At 34.0% G+C, this 24,632-nt stretch overlaps 2 protein-coding genes across 7 annotated transcripts in view; one reads left to right on the top strand and one right to left on the bottom strand.

The window, feature by feature from the left end:
• The first annotated feature begins 1,824 nt into the window (after positions 1 to 1,824).
• Positions 1,825 to 24,305, top strand: LOC134534116 (uncharacterized). Of its 4 annotated transcripts, none has more exons than XM_063372186.1 (11): positions 1,825 to 2,036; positions 2,493 to 2,565; positions 6,314 to 7,856; positions 8,996 to 9,069; positions 10,541 to 10,709; positions 11,255 to 11,463; positions 13,015 to 13,086; positions 14,411 to 14,535; positions 14,846 to 14,974; positions 15,984 to 16,204; positions 17,539 to 24,305. In XM_063372186.1, exons 2-11 carry the CDS (start codon positions 2,520 to 2,522, stop codon positions 17,804 to 17,806), a joined length of 2,856 nt encoding a protein of 951 aa, XP_063228256.1. In that variant the 5' UTR covers positions 1,825 to 2,036; positions 2,493 to 2,519; the 3' UTR covers positions 17,807 to 24,305. The 4 variants fall into 4 exon arrangements, with proteins under 4 accessions (XP_063228256.1, XP_063228259.1, XP_063228257.1 ...); XM_063372189.1 differs by lacking the exon at positions 1,825 to 2,036 and adding an exon at positions 2,084 to 2,107; XM_063372187.1 differs by lacking the exon at positions 1,825 to 2,036 and adding an exon at positions 2,272 to 2,413.
• Positions 24,063 to 24,632, bottom strand: part of LOC134534115 (uncharacterized) — a 21,590-nt gene continuing 21,020 nt past the window's right edge. For all 3 annotated transcript variants that reach the window (XM_063372183.1, XM_063372182.1, XM_063372184.1), the window contains exon 14: positions 24,063 to 24,613. The gene's annotated coding sequence lies outside the window, so the exon portion shown is untranslated. The remainder of the gene's footprint in view (positions 24,614 to 24,632) is intronic.

Raw genomic sequence — 24,632 nt, 5'->3', positions numbered from 1 at the left:
ATGTAATCGCAGTCTGGCGCGCCGCGATTTCCCCTCCCCTCCCCGCAATCCGCGGGCGCCGGCCCGCGGGCGAGTGGGGGGAGTCAGTCGTGTTCAGGGCTCGAACGAGGACGGTCGAGTACGCCGCTCCGCGCTGCTCGCGAGGCGCGTACCCGGTGCTCGTGGCCACTTCTCGTCTTCAGTTCACGAGTACGGCAGTCAAGCTGCCTCCGCGAGACATTCGCCGCGTTACGGGGTTTACGAGTCGTCTAGTGACGTTACCAGCCGAGTACGGCAGTCAAGCTGCCTCCGCGAGTCATTCGCCGCGTTACTGAGTTTACGAGTCTCCGAGAGACGTTAATCGCAGAGAATTCCGGACCTTACGTTACGTAACAGGGCGCACGCGCACAGCGCTTCTTCGTGGTGTAACTTAACGGGACTAGTATTACGTGTAAGCAGCATCTGTGCCGGGACGTCATAGCGGACCTTACGGTGTTACATGAGTCTGGGTCGCCGTGGGAGGGGAGCTGGTTCCGCGGTGATTTCGCCAGGCTGCGGCAGGGTCATAAACAGTTAATAAAAGGGGCTCGTGAAAACCGTCAACACCGAATCGTTATTGGAACAATTTACCAATATTCCTCTCCACCTAACTCCTCCCTCCAGGTCCCGCAGTTCCCGGTCCCGGCCACGTTGGCCTGGACCCACTCTCCGCAGAGCAGTACGGGCATAACTGGACATTTACGCAAGCAGGGAACCGGGGGCCCCAAGCCGAGGGACGTCAAAATATTAAACATTTATCTCTATCTATACCTAATAAGCAATCAGTTTCACTTCTGACACGTATAGAATCTACGCACACATTTTTATAAATGTATACAAATCAGCATTTTGGGGTCTTTGCTTCATTCCCAGGATGGAACTTAGCAAATGGTCCCAATGTAGTGTTAAGAGCATAGTGTTTCTCATTTGTTTGTCAACCCTGTATCCTGTATTCATATTTTTTTGATGTGCTAACGTCTTATAAATCAATGAACGCCGGCTGCACGCACGAAAAATTGTCACGTTCTGCCTGAGCCGAGCGTGCAAGAACCGGTCAACCACTGTGCGAGAAAATCTTTTATTTTTTAACTAATTGTTCGTGATTATATTTAAACAAATTATTTAAATTAAATTTGTAAAAACTGTAAAAAAATATTTGAAAATTAAAAAGTGTGCAATTTTTCATCAATGATTTCTTATGACGTTATTACGTAAAATTATCGTCCGTAAACCGACCCTACTGATAACCAGTGGTGTAGCCAGGAGGGGTTTAAGGGGTTCAAACCCCCCCCCCCCCCCCTAGCAAGAATATTTAAATAATTTCTTATTCATCACTCAAACAAATTTAATATTAAAATTAATAAAATTTTTACGATTACAATATTTAAATTTAAGTACCGAAAACTGCTAAAATAGCACTATTTTACACCTTAAAATCCAAATTTCCCAAATTTTTCTTAACACCCCCCATAAACAAATCTTGGCTACGCCACTGCTGATTAAACACTCCCCCCCCCCCCCCCTGGTTTTAATAAATCGTCGTAATAAGAATATAGTGCTGCTCCCTATAACGTATTTTTGGAAACATTTGTTTCTACTCGTGCGCGATCTATGATGTGATTTGTGTAGACTTTAAAGTTAACCAGAGAAACAGCTAGAGTTGACAGTGCTACCTACCGAGTATTCTATACACTACTTCGAGAGCAATGCTGCTGTACTCATTCCATGGAGTGTATTAAAAAACAATATGGCAGATTTCCGTTTCGTTTTTTTACTTATGGTCTTTTTTTCCGTTACGATATTTTCCCGTCTTTTTTGAAGAGGGCAGGCGGAATATCAACATATTTTTAGTTTTTCCAGTATGAGAGTTTTCCGCGTCCCCAAATCGGTTGCTAAACATAAAGGACTGGGTTTATCCAATAAATTGTTAATGTAGCTTATTGAACAACATTTCGTTATTTATATGTCTTGGAATGACAATGTTTTAGTAGAGAACGTTAATAACAGTTTTTACAAAGGTCTATAACTGTTGAGCTTTAATTTTATATTTTAAGCAATACAATTAACTGTAACATATGCTTAACGAAGGGTATTGTAAAGATTACTATAAGTTTAATTATATTTATTAAAAAAATTGATGTCAAACTAATGTGGTTTTATTTTTAATCAAGTTTATTTGTGAAATTTAAAGGGTGTCTCGTTGTCATTAGATGTTGCGTTTTTTCTCTATTTATCTCTGTTGGTAGTGAAAATAGTCTCTACCTCTATACTCACTCTTTGACTTGTGTACATTTTAATCGAGGTAGACAAATTTGAATGTTTATTGTGTATAGGTTAAATGTAAATTACACATTTCTACGTATATCTGGTTCAGTTGTTCGAAAGGATTATAGAGGTGTAATTTAAATCTTGATTTTTGTCATTTGAGAATTAAATGTGTATTTATATGTTACTGACCTATATTTGGGTTACAGGTCTTGGCTTCTGTACGTCTCTACGGTATGGATTTTTCTTTCCTGACATTTTCACCCCCGAAAAGGAACAGTAGTAAGTATAAACCTGCATGGACATATTTCACACTCTAATCAAATTAGGCACAACGTCTGATTTCTCCCGAACCAATTTGCCATGTGCATCCCAATGCCCTTGACCTCTTTGTGACGATGTGACAATTTTCCAAAGGAAAAGCTTATCGTTTTACTTATTTTAATTTACATACAGTGATTCCCTTTCTGTGATTTGAGGCATCACATATGTTTTTTTTATTATTTAAGTACAAGACTTAGTTCAGCTCTTTGTATTTGCATCTTTCCATTTGGAAGAGATATAGTCTTTGCTGCTAATGAAGGAAGCAGGTTTATAGTGGATTTACAGTGCTTGCTTCTTTTGCTTTGGAAGCTTTTTTGATTTGATAATATTGATGTCTGAAAGTTATTTATATTTTACCTGTTTATAAAACATTTAGTAGGGGGTAGCTTATATCCCGAAATCATAACAGTTTTGATGACATCACCAACATGGTGTTGACGTCTTTATAACCCTTACATTCTTATGGGACAAGCGTGGGAATATGGGGCTTTGGTACTGGGAGCATTCACATGCTTGTTTCGTACAAAATACATTTCTTTATTAAACTAATTTTCAGTTATCTTATTCTATACTACAGGCCTAACTATCCAAGTATAGAACACTACACCAAAGATATTTTTTCCAATCTGTCATAGTGTATACTCTAATCCCTCTGGTTTAGTATATTTTGCGATACCATGTTTTATAATTTAATTATTCATTTTCATATTGATTATAACGTCTCAGGTATAGTAAGGTTTACTATAGCCCTACCTATTCAAGTCCATAACACGATACTGTTTATACAATATTTACTTTGTCATATTGTATACTACAGTCCCACCTGGTTTTGTATATTTTGCAATACCACAGTGTATACTTCAATATTTTTTTTTCTTATTTAAACTTCTCCGCTATCATTAAGTATGCTTCAGCCGTTCCTATTCTACTAAAAATATATAATGTATGTACTCTAATTTAATTTACTCAATGACAATTTCATCTGCAAAACAAGCATGTGAATCTTTACCCTCCATAATGCTAATTCCTGAGCTTAGATATTTAAAACATATAGGTCATAATTACTACAGCACAGCCTTGTTGACGACATCATCACTATCCCTACCATATTGCAATGTAAACCTATATAATTTTTTTATTAGCTGATGTACCCTCACCAAAACTTTCATTTTGTTTTTATCACTGCAAAGATTCCAGAGCTAACCTGTAGGAAAACAAGCTGTTGTTTATGATTAATCTTATCAAAGAAAATATTTCATCCGTCATCGCAAATGGAAACAGCACACATCTCACCAAACACAGCAAAAAGAAAATGCACATAAAATACAATAACAAATCCCAAACATTCCAAAGCTTTAAAAAAACTACTTACCTTATTTGGCTTGGTGGTAATAATCATTTACTGTTAATATTTCTCTTGTCTATATTAAATGTATGTCGAAAACTATTTGCCATTCCTCCATTTAATTGATTCTGTACGTGAATCGTCACTTTCCTGGTCACTACTACATTCACATGCAGGGGCGCAACAACTAAATTTCCAAAAGGGGGCAATATACCTTTTTATAAAGAATCATCGATCCCCCCTATTGAAGTGGGGGGTCCAGGGGTCCTCCCCTGGAAAATTTTGTACTTGAAGGTGGAAAATGGTGCTATTTAAGCAGTTTTATTATCTAAAAATTGATTACACAACACTTTCTTTGTCCCCGTTTGCCCCCACTTCAAGGTTTCAGAAGGGGGGGGGGGAAATACACTTGCCCCCCCCCCTCCCTGTTATTGCACCCCTGTTCACATGCACACATTCTTGCTCTACCATTATATTAATTTAATATAAATAAACACGACCTTGCTCATCTCTCATGACTACTACATTCATTACCACACATATCCAATAAAATACTTATCATGTACTTATTTATTTACCTAATATAGATACTAGCTGCAATACCTGGCGTTGCCTGGGCCAAACCAAGAATGACATATTGTCCGTGAGTTAAAGCAAAATGGAAAGCGCTATATGACAGTGTGGTGGACATAAAATAAATTACATACAATTGCGGTTTGTGTGTCTATGACCTATGGTTTTCTGTTTACCCATGACAATCGTTTGAACGGTTTAGAAGTTGATGCACTGCAGCGCCATCTAGCGGTGGGTTACAAAAAAATGGATAGCATAAAAATCTTCTAAAAATCTTCTGCATGTAAAAATATCATCATACATACCAACATATTATTTTATATTCAATTGATTTCACTCCACTTACTACTTCACTCCTACCATACCATGACCACTACTATTGCTCCAAAACTCACACTAGCATTCGTTTTTTTTATAGCATTACTTTGTCTTTAGTGTTACCAGTATAACATACTATATTTTCCTTCTCCATTTAAGTTTATCATCATTGGCCAATTTCCATGATGTCATACATTTCTCCTACCGTATTTCCAACCAATAGTAAGTACGGTTTCATATAGTGAACTTTATTCGCAAAGTGTAATTCTAATTATTTTTAAATAAGCACAACATAATTTTTCATTTTCAGGACTATATGAACTGTAGCTAAAATGTTACATGTTTAAAAAGAATCTGCTCATTGGGAAAAAAATTTGAATTTTTGTAATTTTTTGGTAGTAGGTACTAATGTTGCTTGATCATCCTGCAACCCTGCGTTATTCATTTCCAATAAAATTTTAATTTAACTTAATACTGCGAAGGACCATTAAGTCTAAGAAAATCGTGGGAAGAAATGACTAAAAATTATAAAAATAAGTGCTACAATTTTATAACCATATACAAATTAAAAGCAGAAATAAGTTATAATTTTCAATCAATATTTATTTATTTTTGATTCATAAAACTGAATAGTTTTGTGCTACTTAACAGAAAAGCATTGAGGGATTTAATGAATTAAACTGGACCAAATAATTTTCCTTGATTCATAGCTTTTCACAACTAGAAAACTTTTCCACAATCAAGTGGGAATTAAAAATTTATGTATAGAAGAATGTAAATTTATTAAGGTTTTTTTTACTTTATTTTTAAATGTGGTTGACTTAACCTTATGAAACCTTGCACTTAATTTATAATGATCTAGACCTGAAAACGTTGGTGAAACCTAGCCTTCCAATCAGCTTGGCGTGCGCTTACCTTAACATTTATTGGTCAAAATTTTCAGTGCACTCCAAATTCATTGAAATATTTTTATAATTGTCCAATGTCACTCAAATTCCTAAAATCATTATGAAACTCACCATTACATATGCTCACTCATGAAATCAACGTTCCCGAGAGATGAAGGCCTCCCTTTCCTTGCTGGTTTGAGGTTAAGCTCTGAAAATGGGATATCCTCATTAGCGTACGGCAAGGGAGCAGCACGCTAAATACACTGCAGGCCTGTGGTGGTTTCGTAAAATAGAAGATTGGAAGAAATATTGTTACATGTATTTATTTACTTTTATTTTGTCAATTTTTAATGTATTTTTGTTTAACTTGACATGTCCAATATAGTTTTGAAAACTTGCACAAACAAAAAAGATCTAATGGATACAATTAACAGCCAAACTAGGGTGCTGAAATACAAGTTGTTTTACATTTCACAAATTATTTAAGGATACAGCAAATAAACACAAGCCTTGTTTCCATGAAGTACAGAAAACCTTAGCATAGAGTGATATATGCCAATATGTATTTTTTTTGTTACAGGAATACCAAAACTTGGCTGTAAGCACAGAAAGTCAAAGTCCCCAGTCACAATGCCAAGAAACTTGCCAGCATTTCACAAAGATAAAGAGTTGCAGAAAATAACCACCAGTTTAAGCACCAGGGAATTGTACAGTGGATGCTGTACTAATTCGAAACACAAGTCGAGAGGGAAGGAGAACCGTGAGAAAGTAACGCCCAGACGTTTTCCAAACCATTTCTCGTCAAAAACACACTCTCCGGTAATGAGCGTTAGTAAAAAGATATTTTTCAAGCCATGCGGAAGAACGAATTGTAGTCCACCCAAGGAAGAATTTAGCAAAAATTCAAGCATCACCGTAATCAGTGACAACAGCATCGTCAACACATCTAATGTGTCATCTAATGCAAAGGAAACTAATGTAGAGTTTTGTCAGCAACAGGAATCTTGTGCGACTGGTTCTGGCGATGTTGATGACAGCGTGGTGGTGGTTTCCGATACCAGTTGCAGCATTGGAGACATACAAAAAGCATTTAAGTTAATTAGTGTTAAGGAAAAAAGTAAGTCTGCTAGAGACAGTAGTGTGTACATTGTGAACGAAAGTGGTAGTAGCGGCACTTCTAGTGTGAACGTTGGGAGTGCAAAAAAATTAGTGGCAGATATTTCAAACATAATTCCAAATACTAGCTCAAGTGATGAGTCTAATACGAAGACCCCGCGCAAGTTCCCACTCGGAAGGAGTCACAATTTTTTCTGCTCAGAATCACGAACAGTAGGTCATAGAATCAGGAATTTCCCAAGCCATACGGATAATGTGCTGGTGGGTTGTAGTACACATGTCGCTAGTTCTGATCGTGATGATAGTTTGCTGGTGGGTAGTAAGATAGGTGTTGGAAATGGTAGGGACGATTCAAATGCTGTGTCGAAGAAAGGCAAACACATCGTCACCCAGTTGGAGAACACGAAGCCTAAAGGTAAATCAAGACCTGCGAAGCCCTACAAGGAGACGTTGCAGAACTCTGTTAGACAATGTTTGCTCCGCGAAGCATGCGAGAGTGGTGTGAAAGGTGTTGTTCACGAGAGAAACAGACGCACGGAAAACACATTCTCGGTGGAAAGAAATCTGCAGTCCAATACTTCTGGAAATGTTCCCAAAGAAGAAACGGGGTTATCGACAGAGGGCGGTGGGGACAAGGCTACTGCGCCCGACTGTGACGCCGATATGGACGACCAATCTGGGATCAAGACTCTCAGTCCCGTTGCCGTCTCAACTCCCTTGTTGTCGTCGACAAAGTACAGAGAAGTTGAGAACTGGCTGAATGCTAATGACTTTCACAGTGCAGAGGAAAGTATATCAGATGGCAAGACAGACCGTTCCGGTTTGAAAGCCATCAGTGTGAGCTCCACTCCAAACAGAACTGACGATGGTTTGTCTGTTTCGACAGTAGAGATATTGACTAAGGTGTACGGGAGTGACTGGCGCAGTGCTGACATCCGTAAGAAGTGCTATACGGAACCAGTGCAGAAACACAGGCCCTTCAAGGATGCTGAAAGCCCTAGAATAAAGTGAGTTTTATGGCACCTTGGTAGGTTGTACTATCGTGTAAATAAAAAAGTATAGATTAGTGGTTCCCAAACTTTTTCAGCTGGCGACCCACCTTTCCTTATAGGAATACCTCCACAGTCTATCGGTCCATGGTGGAGCAAAAAACCTTATTTGTATTTTATCCCTTCCTTATGTATATATAATTTATCATATAATATTGCATGCTTTTTTTAAGATACTGATTGATTATTGATAAACAATTTGTGTTCTGATTTGAAAATGTTTGACAAAATATAAGTACTTTGTAGCAAAACAGTTATTTATTTAACAATAGATATGTGTTTGCAAATAATTCGATTTGTTTTGAATTTTCTTTTCTTTTCTGATTGTTTATTTAATGGTTTCTGATAGTTTTAGGATTGAGTCGCAATCCAACTGTAACTAGTGGGTCGCGACCCACCATTTGGGAACCACTGGATAGATAGTTTATACATATAATTGTTTAAGAAACAACACCACTTAGGTGACATTTTTTATTTTGAAAATTAGTTTTTTGTTTCTCCATGGAAACGTAAGCATTAGCGTCTTGCTGTATGTTTGAATTCACTCAGTTTAATGCAGCTAAACATAAATTGATACTATGCTGTCTACCGGTATCATGTTTTTTATTTTTTTTAATTTTCTTCTTCAGTTTTATTTAAAGTCAAGTCCAATTATGTACTTTATAATATATCCTTGAAACATATTTCCCTTGACAAACTTATTGACTTGTATAGTATGTATTTTATGGTTCTTCTTTTAAACATTAATAAAATATGTATCTCTTTAAATGACAAACACAAAAGTCAATTTGTTTTTTTAAATACTTAAAAGGCAAATCAAAAGTTTTTGTTTCCCAGAGATATCTAGATAATAATTATCTTGAAGGAAAAATAAATGATTTAACATAAGAAACTTGCTAGTATACTTACAAATTAAAACAAAATGCAGTTATATATTACATCATTACACTAACATAAAAACTGGGCTTTAAAGGTAAAATATTCAATAGTGACAAGTAGCACTGACCTAACTAATACATGAAACATCAAAACTTTTGCTTTAATAAGTCAGAATTGTTTCATTATGATCTGTGAAACAAATGAAACTTTTTTTTCAGACATGTCAAAACTAATGGCCAGACAAAGAGGAGTTCTTCCTCTTCAAGTGGGGGAGATGACAAATTATCGGAATGTGAGTATGCTTCATGTAGCTTGATTTTTATGTTTTAAGAAATGGTTTAATGCTAAAATACAATGCCATTTCTTCAATAACATTGTCTCGTAAAGTATTGTTTGAATAGAAAATGGGAAAAAAAATTCATTATTTGAGATCAACTTTATTCCTAATGATTTTGAAGTTATTTTTATACTGTGCAATATTTTATTAATGACTGTAATTGTACTTTTAAAGGTAGGGTTTTTAAATTGTGCCACATTCAAAGACTTAAACATGATACCTCATTTTGAATTTGCGCCCTAACTATTCGTTGCTAACTTGATGCGGATATATTTAGTCATGCTAGGTACCTACAGGAATTGGAAGATTGCCTTTTGGTTTACAACATGATTACTAAGCTTTAATGTTAATGTCTGATTGTGCAATATTATTAGGATTATATATTTAATACAAATACTTATAATATGTTTTGTATTTGGAGCTTATAAAAAATTCGGCAGATAATTTTGTTTTGACTTATGAACCAGTTTTAAATATTCAGGATGTAGGTTTGGACATACATCATTGCTAATTATGCTGTATGTCATAAGAAACCTCAATAACATTTAAGAAAGATAAATATGCAAACACACAGAAAATGGGTCAAAATCAGGCGATGTAAAAAATTAAAAACTTAGAGCATGCATAAAATTCAGTGGAATTTATCATTGGGTTATTCTGTTTGTCGTCGTGTTGGCCAAGGTAATTTTTTGTCTTTATTTACTGTTCTTATTGCTACTGTTTTGTCATCGTTGACCCACTATGTCCATCTATGCTGTAATAATTTTTTGAGTAATTTTTTCCATGAAATTTTCTGTGCTGTCAATGATTTTAATTTTTTTTTGTAATTGTCTGATTTTGGCTTATTTTATGTGTGTTTGCATATTTATCTTTCTTGACTGTTATTGAGGTTTCTTATGACATACAGTATATTCAGCAATGGTTATGTCCAAAACTACATCCCCATTGGAAGAACCATTCAAAGAACAGTTTTTAAATATATCTGAATATTATTTTATATATATATATATATATATATATATATATATATATATATATATATTTACATGCTGACACTAATAAGTATTTTAAAAGTTTGGTTCCACATGCTTAGTTATTTATTTCCTTTTAGTGTCATGTATACTATAAAAAACTGTAGAAACGTAGTGTCTGAACCAGCGAGTGTTGACCTTATATTCCTGCTTCAATAACACAAATACATTTCTGACTAGGCGGGCCCCATACGTTTCTGTGCATGATTGTGTTACATAAAATACAACTAAAACAGCTTCAAATTACTAATAGTTTATGAATAGTTCCTTTTTACATTCTTGGGCAGTCTGCTTAATTTATATCTTGTTCTAGTTGACTGTATGTGTTTGTAATAAAGGTTGTATTAATCTTACTAGTGTAACTAAGTCATTTGAAGGTAATTGTCTTTTCTTAGTTCTGAAGACGGTTTACTGTGGCGGCAAGCCAGATAAACGACGCCAGCTGCTCAGTACTCCAGATTTCATTGATGATAACAGTGTGGAAAACAGTCCTACACTTTATTTGAAAATTCAGAGTTTAGATGTGAAAACCGACGTGAAAAAAACTCGCCGGCTACTTCAAGAGTAAGTATAACTGTTTGTGATACTTCTTTTTAAATATTTAAAGTTGAATCAGTACATGATTAATTTAACTTTCTTAGACATTTAAAATTTATCTGGCATCAGCTGTTCAGGGTACACCACATAGGTTATTAGTCAATTTTATACTGCTGATTTCTCAGCACTAACTGCTACACTTTCTGGGTAAAAAAAAATTGTTTTCTTTTTTCCACAGCAGAAGAGTTTGAGGAAACAATTTTTTTTTAATAGGTTGGATTAGTTTTTTTTTTTGCTGTAAAGTCAGTTGCTGAGAATGTTTAGTGAATTAATTTTCTATAGGTAGTGTATTTCACATGAATATCCAGATTTTATAACGATTATTGATGTCTCGTCCCATTACGTTAAGTAAAAATAGCGGATATTGTGTATTGAATGTCATTTTTTTTCGATGATCTAATTATTTGTGGAGATCAGTTTTCTTGCCTCTAGAAAGGTTGCTATATTGTAATGAATGCTGAGTTACTGTAGTTTGAGGTTGAACTACGATCACGGCACATTATAATTTTCAGGAGTAGTGGAAGTGCGTCAAGTAATTCTGGTGAAGAAAATGGCGTAGTTCGAAAACTCGACTTCTTGATACCCGAGTCAGGCAGCAGTGAAAAGAGCACACCTGCGCGCGTCAAGCAACTGCCTGTGGTAAAGAAAAACAAAAAAGTGTTAGCTGTGAAGGGTAGAGAGTCCAAAAAAACTGCTGGTGTGACTGTATTTGTTAAAAAAGGTAAGTGTTAATGTAACACAATCACTTTTTTGTTATGTTGTTTAGCATCTAGATGCATGAAAGTTTTTAATTATTTGTTATGATACTTTTTACCCAACATCATAACGTTTAGTCATGATCATTTTCATTATCGAGAAAGATGTTAGTTTAGCTTAAAAATAGTAAAAACTCTATATAAGGGGGGGATGATCTTGTAATAAATTGTAAAGTCCCTGTCAAAAACTGTACCTAACACAGTAGTGACTGCTTGCTACAACAGTCTCTCCTGTAAAATAATTGACGTTTAGTATTGAATTCATATTTTGGAATGACTATAACTGTAATAATTTTATAATATTGTTAATAGAACTCATGTTATAATCTTTTAATATATTAGTGTGTGATCTGTTACTTAATTATTCAGATTGATAATATTAAATGTTAAAAAAATAATGGTATAGAAACTGTTGAAACCCAAAATGGTATATGTTGGTTCCTATCTATCCATCTTGATTATGTCTTACGTCTTTAGTTTAAAAGATTTTTCACAGGAAACATGTGTTAGCTTATTGAGTTGTATGGCAATTGTGAGTTGTGTACATTTTTAATATGAATATTAAAGTTGTTCCTTCCTTTCAAAAACCTAATGTTATTACAAGTCTACTACACTTTCAATGACGCGCATATTTCAAATATACATGTTGGGTCCAAAAATCTGGATTGTTAACTTATTTTGCCTTGTTTTGAAACAATTTTTTTTATAGAGAACTCCTTTCTAACAAGCTCTCAAAAATTTGGTCACTTCAGTTTTGCTACATAGATGTTTTGCAACTGTCCCTATATCATTAATTAGATAACGTCTATTCGATTTGCGACAAAGTTGAGGTATATTTTTCTGTTTAGATTAGTAGTTCATTTACTTGTAAATCATTCACCAGTGTGTCTACAGGTCACAAAAGATAGGAAAAATAACAAAACTGAAGGACTGGCTACGGAAGTAACAAAACAAATCCTGAAATATGCAGTAATTGTGCTAAAAGTCTTGCAACTTTAATTTACAGGAGCCTTCAGCTAACTTGCTTTTTGTTTTGACTCCTCACTTCAATTTGCAGTTGCACATTAAATAAAAATATGGAGACTGTTCACATATAAATATCGATCATGTGTAAATTATTAATCAAAATTTTTTGACATAAATATGACAAGTTTCTGTGAATAGCAAATATATTTCATATTATGTTAAATTTTTCTTTTATAAAAAATTTACTTTGTGATATAAATAGCCATTATAAAATTTAATCCTATGAACCTGAAAAATTTGGAATTGTTTTACTAGGTATTTGAACATACATGTGTATATATCAGGCACAGAATAATTTTTAACCTATTAATAGTGCATATTTTTTTCTGTTTGCAATTTATGAATGGATGATATTTAATAAATAGATGACACTAGTTAATGAAAAAAATGCTGAATTGGAATGATTAACATGTTTGCTTTTGGATGACTGCAAAGTATTAAAGGTTATCTTTGCAATATCGGATAATTGCAATTGTTTCTGTCCCTTACAGAGCAAAAGGTATGCACCAGAAGAGCATCACTTCGTACTCAGCCCACACTTAGCTTCCTATCTTCCTTATCAGGTAGGAAACACCAAAGGTTTTATATTTTTAAAACTGTTGTTAGCAGTTAAATATAATGCAGGACAATGAAATAGAATAAAAGTATCCTAAAGTTCATGTAAACTATGATACTTAGCTATACATACACAACATTTATTAAAAAAATTATATCAAATTTGACAGCTTATGCAGCAATAACAAAGTCATGAGAATAATGCATAATAGAATTGAGAGTGTTTTTGATTTAAGTAAATATGGTAGATATATTATCTGTTGAAAATAAACTGGCATCAAACGTTATTGATTCTCTTGAAACTAACTACATAGGTATTAGGGGCAAAAATTAACCACTAAGTTACTGTGTAAGCTAGCTATCTAAACACACGCTTGAACAATTGAACCTTTACTGGTACTATTGAATACTCCAAAGCTTATACCTTAATCTATTATAGCATCTTCTATATTACATTAATACTTATGTCTTTAGACAATTTAAACTTAATGCATCAACACTATGTTCTACAGTACGTTGAAAATGTTTTACATAAGAGCTTTAGAGAATTATGTTGTAGTTTTTTTTAACTAGAGAACTTTTAGTATGCTGAAGTTGTTCATTGTAGTAAGTGATATTGATATGCATGCCAGAACTACAGTACTGTATATATGTATATATTTATTTATACAGTATATAGCACTTGTACTGCACAGCTCATGCTATAGCTAATCACATTTATAGATCCTTCGTTGAGTGAGATGATGCAACATACTGATTATTGGATTTTCATTTAGAGGGTCCCAGGTTAGAATCCCAGTCCAACAACCCCAATTTCAGTTTTCAATCTTTTCCTGAAACCACTCCAGGAAACTACTGAGATGGTTCATTACTAAAAACTATTTACAATTTCTTCTCCAATGTATCTGACTTTTATGATGTAGTTTATTATTATATCTATTATTATTATTTTTGTTGACTTCAATGTCATGAAACATAAAATATGATTACATAAAAATTAAATATGGGTCCTTCAGGCCCACTTGTAGCTTCCAGAATCAAATGTGACTGTAAGTATGTCAGCATATTTTATGCTTGTTTTCATGGTTACCTAATTTTAATTGATGCTTACGTGTCATTGAAGCTGTTGGTGGCAGAAATTCATTCAGTAGATAATGCAAAATTTTAATTTGTCCTACTCGTTGAATCATAATTATATATATATATATATATATATATATATATATATATATATATATATATATATATATATAAACTATTTTACATAATAACTATTGCATTAGCTGAAAAATCATGGAGTATTTATTTTTTTCAATTTTTCTCCTGTTTTAGCCCCAACACCAGATGGCAAATGCGATGCAGAAGCTCGGTACTTCAAGAAGAATTTTTCGAAGTTGAAAGAGGAGCTGGGAATAAAGTTATTTCAACTTTTCAATGAAAAGGTTTTTGATAATAAGGTTTGTACTATGTAATTTGATTGGAACACATTAAAATTATGTAGCTTTTAAATGTTACATGTTGTTATTATGAGCAGCTGTGCCTGGCATTATGTTTCTATGTTAAGTTATTTTGTAGGGCTAGGTTGGCATTATCTGGTTTAAGATCGATCGTGTTGCCTGGCTGGTATTATGTGTGTTATGGGTTGAACGGCAGCCACGTTTGTGAGAAAAACTACAGAGTTTGAGGGTTGTGTCTTTAATCAGTAAAGACGTGTGCAGATAATAACACCAAGGATGATGCTCCAGCTGATGATGTTTATTTCGACAGCTGCCACATGACATGCCACTCGAGTGGAACGTAAGAATGAAGCAGACCGCTGGCTACTGCTACAGCAAGCGAACGCTATCCTCTACTGGGGAGAAGATACGGACTTCACGGATAGTGTTGTCCACCAAGGTATTATTGGATGAAATGAATGAGAAGGAGTGTTAGTTTTCATTTGTCAGTTTGAATGAAATACGAGGTATGTTTTGAAGATAACATAATTGGTAACTACTATAACGCGACAAGAGGCAAAGGAACCTACCCGTATTTCACTGCGAGCCATGCGGGGTGGTAAGCCAACAGTCGTTCTCCAGTCGGTCCACACCAGCAGCAATGACGTACACCAAGAATTTCATTTGATCTTTTGATCACTCACTTGGTCACTTAATCATGTGTCACGCATGCACACGCACACACATACACACACCCCTTCCCCCCACCCACACCTACATCTCTCTTTATCTCTATATATCAATACATCTATATCTCCCTCTATCTCTCTATAGATATGAAAGTATTAAAGATCTATGTTTTTACTATCTATATTTGTATTTATCTTTTTACCTTTCGCAGGTGTGATAGGTGAATGTATACACACACACACATGCACGCGCACAGGGGCGCAACAACAGGGGGGGGGGGGGTGCAAGTGTATTTTGCCCCACATCTGAAACCTTGAAGTGGGGGCAAACAGGGGCAAAGAAAGTGCTGTGTATTCAATTTTTAGATAATAAAACTGCTTAAATAGCACCATTTTCCACCTTGAAATACAAATTTTCCCGCTTCAATAGGGGGGATCTATGATTCTTTATAAAAAGGTATATCCCCCCCCCCCCCCCCTTGGAAATTTAGTTGTTACGCCCTTGCACGCGCACACACACATGCTTATTCGAGTATAACGTGTCAAAATTATAAAGCAATCTGTAAAGAATATTTGGAGATTTAAGACTATGAAAGAACAAACATTAAAATTTTTATTTATGTAGATTATATTTTGTGTACGTGGTACCTAAATACATTTGTGCATTTTTGTACCAACAGCTGCCTGATGTCTGAAGAGGAAGGAAGAATAAGTCACTTATTTAAGGATAACTGTTTTGTGGTGGTTGTGACGTACTCATTTGTTGATGTTCGCTGGCAGGTGATCGCCACGCCGGATCGTCTGAGAGACACGCTGATCCACGAAATGTGCCACGCCGCCGCGTGGATCCTGGACATGGCGAAGGACGGCCACGGACCCCGCTGGAAGGCGTGGGCCAAAAGAGCCTCAGCTGCCTTCCCTGAGCTCCCGCCCATACGTCGTTGCCACGACTACAACATCCACACCAAGTTCACGTATCGGTGTGTGGGCTGCGGCTATAGGTAGGTGTAGTAGGGGGTCTGCAAATACGCTCAACACTGATTTTTTTTTAAAAAAAATATGCGGTAAGAATTAGTTTCTGTATAGACTATTTAAAACAGAGTCAGTCACAAAGAAATAATTTTATATTAATAAACCTGTACAAAAATTTACAAAGGATAAATATAATAAATAAGCACTTTTTTTTTAAAACTGGTAATTCTTAATTTTGGTTAAGGAATTCTGACGACGGATGTCGTTCTTAAAACGGATATTGCCCTCTGTTGCATGGAAGAAATTACATTTTGAACATACTCCACTGGCACACCATTCCATTCTTCACGAAGAGCAATTCAAGGCTGATTTATGTCACTAGGAGGAGGATGACGAGTCTTAACACATGTCTCCTTCAATCATCCCACAAATGTTCTACAGGATTTGTATCGGGAAACGGTGCAGGCCAGTCCGAAACTGTAATTTCCACGTGCTCCAAGCATCTGGTGACAATTCTTGCTGTATGCTGCTTGCATTATCCTTCATCAAAATGAACTGTTCACCAATAAATGGGGCAAATGTATTCATAACCTCTAGAACACCAGAGGATTGCCAAAAGCCAGTCTGGCAGGCTGTATTTAGCTGCTGAGAAATTTTATTTCATGTGTTGGGGGATAGGTGTAACTATATATATATATTTTTTGGACAGTTCAATTAAAAAAAAAATCAGCAGAAGGCTGGCCCTTCTGTCTGCATTACATCGTAACAGCAAATTAGTGTAAGGTCACTGCAAGGACATAAACTTGGGGGAAGTCTGTAGAGCCAGCTGTATAGTGTTAAGTGTATTTGTGATTAAAAAAAAAAGGGGGGGGGGGTTTGGTAGTGTTCTTTTTTAACGGTGTGTGTTGCAATTCTCTTCACGGGTGCTGGCTGTACTACCCGGAAGAAAATGTCATCCACCCAAGGTCACCAGTGCAGATATGGCAACTTTGCTTATCACTTGGCGCTAACATACGTACTCACCCAAACTATTGTAATTTTAATACAGTATTTCCAGAAGTTGCAGTACTTGTTACGTCGGGTTTACAAGTCAAACAAAATGTTTCTTTGAATTACCAAGGGAATTTTCTTGTGTAAATTAGGTCATATAATAATGATTTACCATTGCCATAATTATTATTTGTTTATTTCTAGTGTCTGCTTTTTTATGGTGATTTTTTCATTTTATTTTTTTTATCACCTGATAGATAATCTCAAAATGGATGTATTTACATACTAACTTACATTTAAGCAGCTACATGTTTAAAAATATTTGTTGATATATATTTATTTGTTTTTTTTTTTTTTCTCCCCCTGCTTACAGCTTTGGAAGACATTCAAAATCTCTAAACTTAACGGTGAAACGCTGTGGCTACTGTTTCGGAGAATTTGAGCTGCTGTTAAACACCAAGAACAAGGCGGGCGTGGTTGTCCAAACCCCGAAGCCACACCGCAGCCCGCGTGGCTTCGCTCGTTTCGTGAAAGACAACTACAATGCCATCAAGAAGTCGAAGCCCAGCCTGAAGCACGGTGATGTTATGAAGCTGTTGAGTGAGAAGTTCAAGGGTAAGCAGCAGAAACCTTCCAGTTGATGTTCAACTTCTGTTACACGGATGTAGCAACGTTTTTAAAACCCAACTTTTGTTCTTTGAAAGAGCATCGAATGAGGAAATATTTTTACACGTTTACGGAATGTATTAGATAATTTTTATATGATGATAAACCATAATTTATTCGTAAATTTAATCAATTGGGATGTTTGTAATTTTAGAATATAGAACGTAGTGTAGTGCGTTTATTTGTGTCTGTAAATGTTTGTGTTTAATATTATATACATGTGATACAAGTGCTTAGTGGCTTGTATTTTTTTGAAGTTATCGTGATTTGTTGTCTGTGTTTGATGATTGATGATTTTAATGTATTGAAATGATTATCAAATTGTTTGATTAGGCAGTAGGCAGTGTTTTATTGAAGCTTAATGCTCAATGATAGTGATAGAAGATAAATATTAGTAATATTAAGTAGCAAATATGAAATTTTCACAACAAAGAGAATTTGTCTACTCTTTAACATTTACATACCTTTGGTTTATTCTTTTTTTTTAAATCAAGTGCATTTAATGGAGTCATTTCTATAATTAAGTTTGTAATTTGGCGTAAGTCTTTTAAGCAGTTTCAATTTGTGTTTGTTTCATGGCAATGTCTACATGCCATATTTGTTTTACTGTGTTACTATTAATGTATCATATGGTGTATGTCTTGTTAAACAAGTCTGTTGAGCTTGAGCAATTCTGAGCTATGAGCTAACGATGCTATTGCCATTGGCCTCTGATGACATCACAGGTGCTGCCCTGAGCTGGCCAAACTCTAGTTGTGGTAGCACAGCTAGGACTGCACCATTTGCATCTGACGTCCTCAATGATTAGTGCTGTGAACGTTTGGTTAATACGTGCAAACCAACAGGAAGATCGTGCAAAATTTTTGATCGTGGTGATGAGTGGAATGTTAAGATTTGACTAGTTGATTACATGTAATGATTTCCAGGAGAGAAAAAAATTATGAATAATTCTATAACTTGAGAGCTAATAATTTTTTTCCTCTGTGACGAACATTTCTTATTTGGAATGCTAGTATGATTTTCATTCATTCTGAAGCATTAGTGATGGGAAAACTTTCCTTGTTATTTTTTTTTTTTTTTTAAATTAATTAAATTAGTTTGGAAAAAAGACCAGAAAAAGTAAACAGAACAAAATTTTACTTTCCTCACAAAAAAAAAGTTTTATATTAGTTTGGTTATGCACAAAGGTTAAGTGCAAGACCCCCAAAATAATAGCTATGTAGCTTCGAACCAGCCTTAATATCAGTATGTATTAAGGCATCTCGCTTAGTGTCAAATGTCAATCACACCTAAACAACATAACAACCAGGAACATGAAACATCAAATGTGTCCCCCCCTCCTCTTCCCCCCCCCCCCTCAATGTTTTGGTTATAATTTATAAAGTTTGTAGGTGATTTGAGTATTGAAAATATTAAAATTACTTGTACAAAATTGTTCAACAGGAGTTTCTTTGACATACTTTTAAGTTGAATACTAGCACATAATCACTTTAGATAAAAGGTAGGTTAATTTTATATGTTTTAAGGAATAATGGTCTAGTCAAAGTAAAAAAGTAAAAAAAAAAAACTCCTAAAAATAAATATCTGCTGCTGTTAAATATGTATTACTTTTAGGTCTGCTAAATTATACCAGTTTAAAACTGAATGTTTCTCATATTATATACAACCAAATTCTATCAAATAAATGGGTATTGCTATTGGTGGCTTTTCTGTTTGCAATTACAGTATTTCTAGGTTAAATAGCATTATTGTAAAATTATTACGGATGTGCGAGTACCCGATATATTCGGGTACGGTTCAAATCCACAATTATTCGACCCCGGAATCATTGTACGTACACGGATTCGAACAGTAATATGAATATTCACAAAAGTTATAAATTAATTTAATACAGCTCAAAAATACTAGCAGTGAAAAATAAAATTAGGCTACTATTAGATAAGTATTTATAATATGATGTATCAAAGAAAGATATGTAAATTAAATAATTAACACAGTGACATTAAAAGAATTTCGAGATTTCGAGGGCTTAAACTATAATTACGAATTTCGTCATATAACAAACTATAAACTAAAAACAATTACATACGTACAAGAAAAAAACGTCTTGGCTATTTATTGTAGGAAAATGGTTTCGTTTGCTGAAACATTTATAAAACTGAGATTTCCCTGTGGCATGCAGTTTATTACAATTGAGTTTGAGAATCGTTTATGTTTTGGTTTTCATATTTTAAAGTGTTTATTATTAATTAAGTTTACATAATTATAAACATTTCAATCTCAGTGTAATAAATAATTGTCAGTAGTTACAGTTAGAAAAAAAAGAGAACAAACATTATTTTTAAATTAATCAGTTATTTTTAATTATTCTGTGCTCAGTATTCAGAATCATATTCATATCTCAAATATTGCCAGGGATTCGAATTGGATTCAAACCGAACTGAAAATCAAGGATTCGCACATCCCTAAAAATTATTATAAATTGTGCCAAAAAATGTTGCATTTTTTTTTAATTCAGGGATATGAGCTCAATGATGTGTGTGAATTTGATTCAAATAGGGTAATTGCTTAAAAGAGGGTGTGTTAACAATTTTCTGTACTAATTGTTTTTGTGCAATTTTTGTGCAAAATAATTACATACGTGTTTTTTTTTTTTTTTCATTTTTAATTATTCAACATATAATGTATGAACAGTTTATATATAGTTAAATTTAAGCAGGATTTAGTGCAGGTGTTTCGGAGTAACAGGTAATTAGATAAACTATAAACTGTATTTTGTTAGTGCCCCTCTAAGTAATTACACGAACAAAAAAAAAGTAACAATGAGTTCTTGAGGCTGTAAACTTTTTTTAAAATAATTATTAAGATGTTTTTCTTTAAAATTACATACCTGTAAGGAATCTTTAAACTTTCATTTTTTAAATGTTAGGCTGAAAAATTTAATCTCATGTAACCTTACGTTAGCACTCTGTAATGCTTGAATTTTAAAAGGCATTACATGGTGAATTTTTAAAAAATTTAATATGTATTGGCATATTAGTTCTTCAGATTAATACTAGAAATATTAACACTTGTAAGCATATTTGTGCTTTAGCTGTTAATCTTTACAGAAAGTACTGCACACAAACTTGTTTTCTATCCCATTACTAAACACCCAGCTGCCAGGTGATTGTGTTTTTATGTGTGTTACAGTGGTTATTGCTATTCTTTATGTTGCTCTATGGTATGTCAGTAGTTACATATGTTAAGTACATAACAGTTTTGTGAAGGAGGTGAATTTGCATATCCATATTTGCGATATGGTGCTTTTTTTTGTTTTGTTTTGCAAAGCAGTCTGAATAATGAACAGTGTTTTAAAACCGCATTTATTACTGCATTTTTTCTGTGCTCCTTTTACATCATAACAATCTATTTGAACTTATTTTAGCTTTGGTGTGTCAATAATCTTGACTGTATTTTTTTTTTTTTTTTAAAGAAAAGTTTAAATGTAAACATTTTACTTATTCTGATAATCATTTGCTTAACCAAAATGCTTGTTTTGCAGCTTCCAAACATTTATATTAAATGCTTCCAAAGTCTGAGCCAATTTCATAATTGTCTGCTCTTAGCTGTTTCAGTTTTGGGATCATAGTGACTAACAAAGGGAAGACAGTAGTTGTACATTAATGAATATGATAATAGTGTGGCTCTCATTCGTAAAATCTAAAATACATACATTTAAATGCTTTACTTTAATCTAACAGTGTTTTTTGCACCAATTGCTTGTATGTTCATTTAAATTTTTGTGAAGCGTTTGTTCAGGAGTGTACTCGTGTTGCTTTCAATTCTGTTTGAACATTACAGTAATTTCAGCAAAATTTGAATTTTTTTTATCTTTGAAATTCAATGTATATTAAATTGAATGTTATTTAGAAATTATAATGCACGTTTTGAAGAAAACAAGTGTATTAATTATTTATGTGACTACCTATATCTTATTTTCAGTATAATGTGAATGATCACTAGTATTGGTGACTCGACAATCCACTGCCAATTTAGCTTGCAGTAAAAGTGAAGAACGTTTTTTAGCTTTACTGTTTATAAAGTTTATATAAGTTAATTTTACTACCAGCCATGTATTACAGCTTTATAAATAATTTGGTTCACCGTCAAAAATCACGAAAGCTTATGAATTTAAAACTGCAGGAACTGTTTCTGTATCATTTAGGATCTACATTGAAAATAGATATGCATGTCTTTTAATGTAATACTGACCAGGAAATTCTATAAGTGTTTCACAGGCAGGAGAAAAATTGGGATTTGTATAGGATTTTACATTTTAGCCTAGTGTCTGGGAATTTTTCTTTGCTAGTGTGGTTTACAATGTGTTTTTGCATTTAAATCTTTCTCAGACCAATAAGAATTTTGTCAGTAGTTTTATTAGAAGTCTGACTATGGACTGATAATATTTAGCCTCTAAAGTACGAAAGTTATTTTGGGTCGGGGGACATGAAGCGGAAGATTAAGAATTATTTGGCAACATTTTCTCTTGCTTTCTGTGTTTTTCATCTCGTCTCAAGTAAATCATTGTTACTTACCTTATCAGTACTTGGTAGTTGATCATGTTTATCTGACAGAAGCCCTCTTGTATGTCGCATGTGTGTTGAAGCATGTTTTAAAACGTGAGTACCAGCATATTATTTATTGATTTCTTACACACTCGCCCCTCTAAGTAACACACTCACAATTTGCATGGGTTTTTAATTAATACTAACACCAATAAATTATGCCATGATTTGAAATAGCATTTTTTTTTTGATTACATAAAAATTAATTTCAGTGTGTGCACAATGGCAACAGTTCTCCTATAGCGTTTAATTTAATGAATCAACAAATTATATTTTGCTCTTTCCTTAAAAATTATTCACTTTATTCATTGCATATTTAATATAGTTCAGTGGTTTATATTACTTAGAAATATATCTCTGACACCCGAGTATTCAGCCCATGTTTCTATTATGCCATCCTGCACGTCAGCAGCAACTACGGTGAGAGAAGCTTTCAGGGCTAGTTTACCTTGGGCTCACCAGGATGCGCTAGTGGCATGTCGTGGCAGGCACACATTTAGTGAACAACAGCCTGGAATTACGTTAACATGTTAAACAATCTTTCTAATGTTAGAAAATGTTAGGTAGGTTTATGCTTTATTAAAACTGTGTATATGTGCGGATTTTGTTCTACAGGCATTGTTTTTGGTAAATCTTCTCAATCTCTTTGCAAGTTAAAAATTAAATGGTTTAAACTTGGAAATCACTATAATTCAATTTGTGCTGTGTGACCAAAGTGCAAAATTTTTGTACAGGAATTTTGTTAGCTCAACATGCTGGATACTCTGCAGTTGTATTAGGCGCTTGTCTGGAAAGTTGTGAACATTACAGCTGAGGAACTCGACAGCATTGCCACCTTATTAGCAGAAGCAGGGATTGTGTTGGCCTCATGCTTGCTCCTGTTGTACGTATCTGCTGGTCATGTGGCCACGGGGCAATTTTTTTTTCCTGCCCGTCTGTCGAAGACTGCGGAATGACTGACGAATGTTTTGTTGCCTTGTAAATGAGCATTATTAACATGGCTTTTCATTCCTCATTTTCAAGCTTTACAGAAGACTGTAAGCAATTTTTATGACAAATTTTGAAGCAGGGGTATTTCTATATATGTAGTGTGTGCAAAGAAAGATGACCGATAAAGTTTGTGTGATTGTCATTTAATAGTAATTCATGAAGATAGCAGTGGTCAACAACAAGATGTTCCATTAATGTTAAATAATGAATAAATTTGATGGCAAAAATAATTTGAACCAAAAGTGTCTTTCTGTTTTACAAGAATTAAATATCAAATTTTGCTATTGATGAAATACAACATTAAAATGTATTTTCAAAATTTTCAATCCAAATTTTACTTTAAAAAAATATTTTTTTTTACACATTAACATTTTTCATTACATTATAAATTTGTGTCCCAAACATATCTGCTCATTGGGTAAATATAGAATCAGAGCACCTTGAAACAATGGCAGTGCTAATGACAGAAATTGTATATTGGAAAAAAAAAAGAGTAAATGCCCATTAAAATAGCCACTGCAATCCAAGATTGAGACGTGCAATATAAAACCTAAATATTCAAAGTGATATATCCGTTATAATTTGATCAGGTAAACAAATTAAGTTTTTAGAGTAAGAATTAAGTTAAAACCACTTAAAAATAAAAGTTTTTATTTACATAATCCAATGATTTATAAAAAATACCAAATATTTGTTTACATTTGCATTCTTGTATAGATGGTTCACATGATTTTGATTATAACCAATACTTACTGGCTGTTGCCTAAGAACGATATAAATACATTATAAAATCTTGTCATCTTACAGCCGCTGGGCTCTTAACAATTACAAAAATAACAAATCAATGATTACCAATCATATCTTCATATCAACAAAAAAAAAATTGTCACTTGTGCTATGAGAATTTGTGTAATGTCACAGAGAGATTAATTTCTTATTTTGTATAGAAGTGTGTACGACTCCTTAATCAATAAATCCTTCACACAAAAACTCCATAAAAGTAACTGGTAAATGCAGGAACTTTTTTCAAAATGTATAGATTGTCTTCATGGTCAAACAGGGCTGTGCACTCCAGTCTGTTTTTAGCAGTCTTCCGTTTTTTATTTTTCACGATTATTGTATTCAAGTACTCTCTTGCCAATTGTTTTACTCCATCATCAGATAAATAATCTTCGAGTGTGAACTCTGTGGAAAAAAAAGTTTT

The sequence above is a fragment of the Bacillus rossius genome, chromosome 7, assembly GCF_032445375.1.
Source record: "Bacillus rossius redtenbacheri isolate Brsri chromosome 7, Brsri_v3, whole genome shotgun sequence".
Classification (NCBI taxonomy): Eukaryota; Metazoa; Arthropoda; class Insecta; order Phasmatodea; family Bacillidae; genus Bacillus; species Bacillus rossius.
This window is presented reverse-complemented; position numbering and strand designations above follow the sequence as displayed.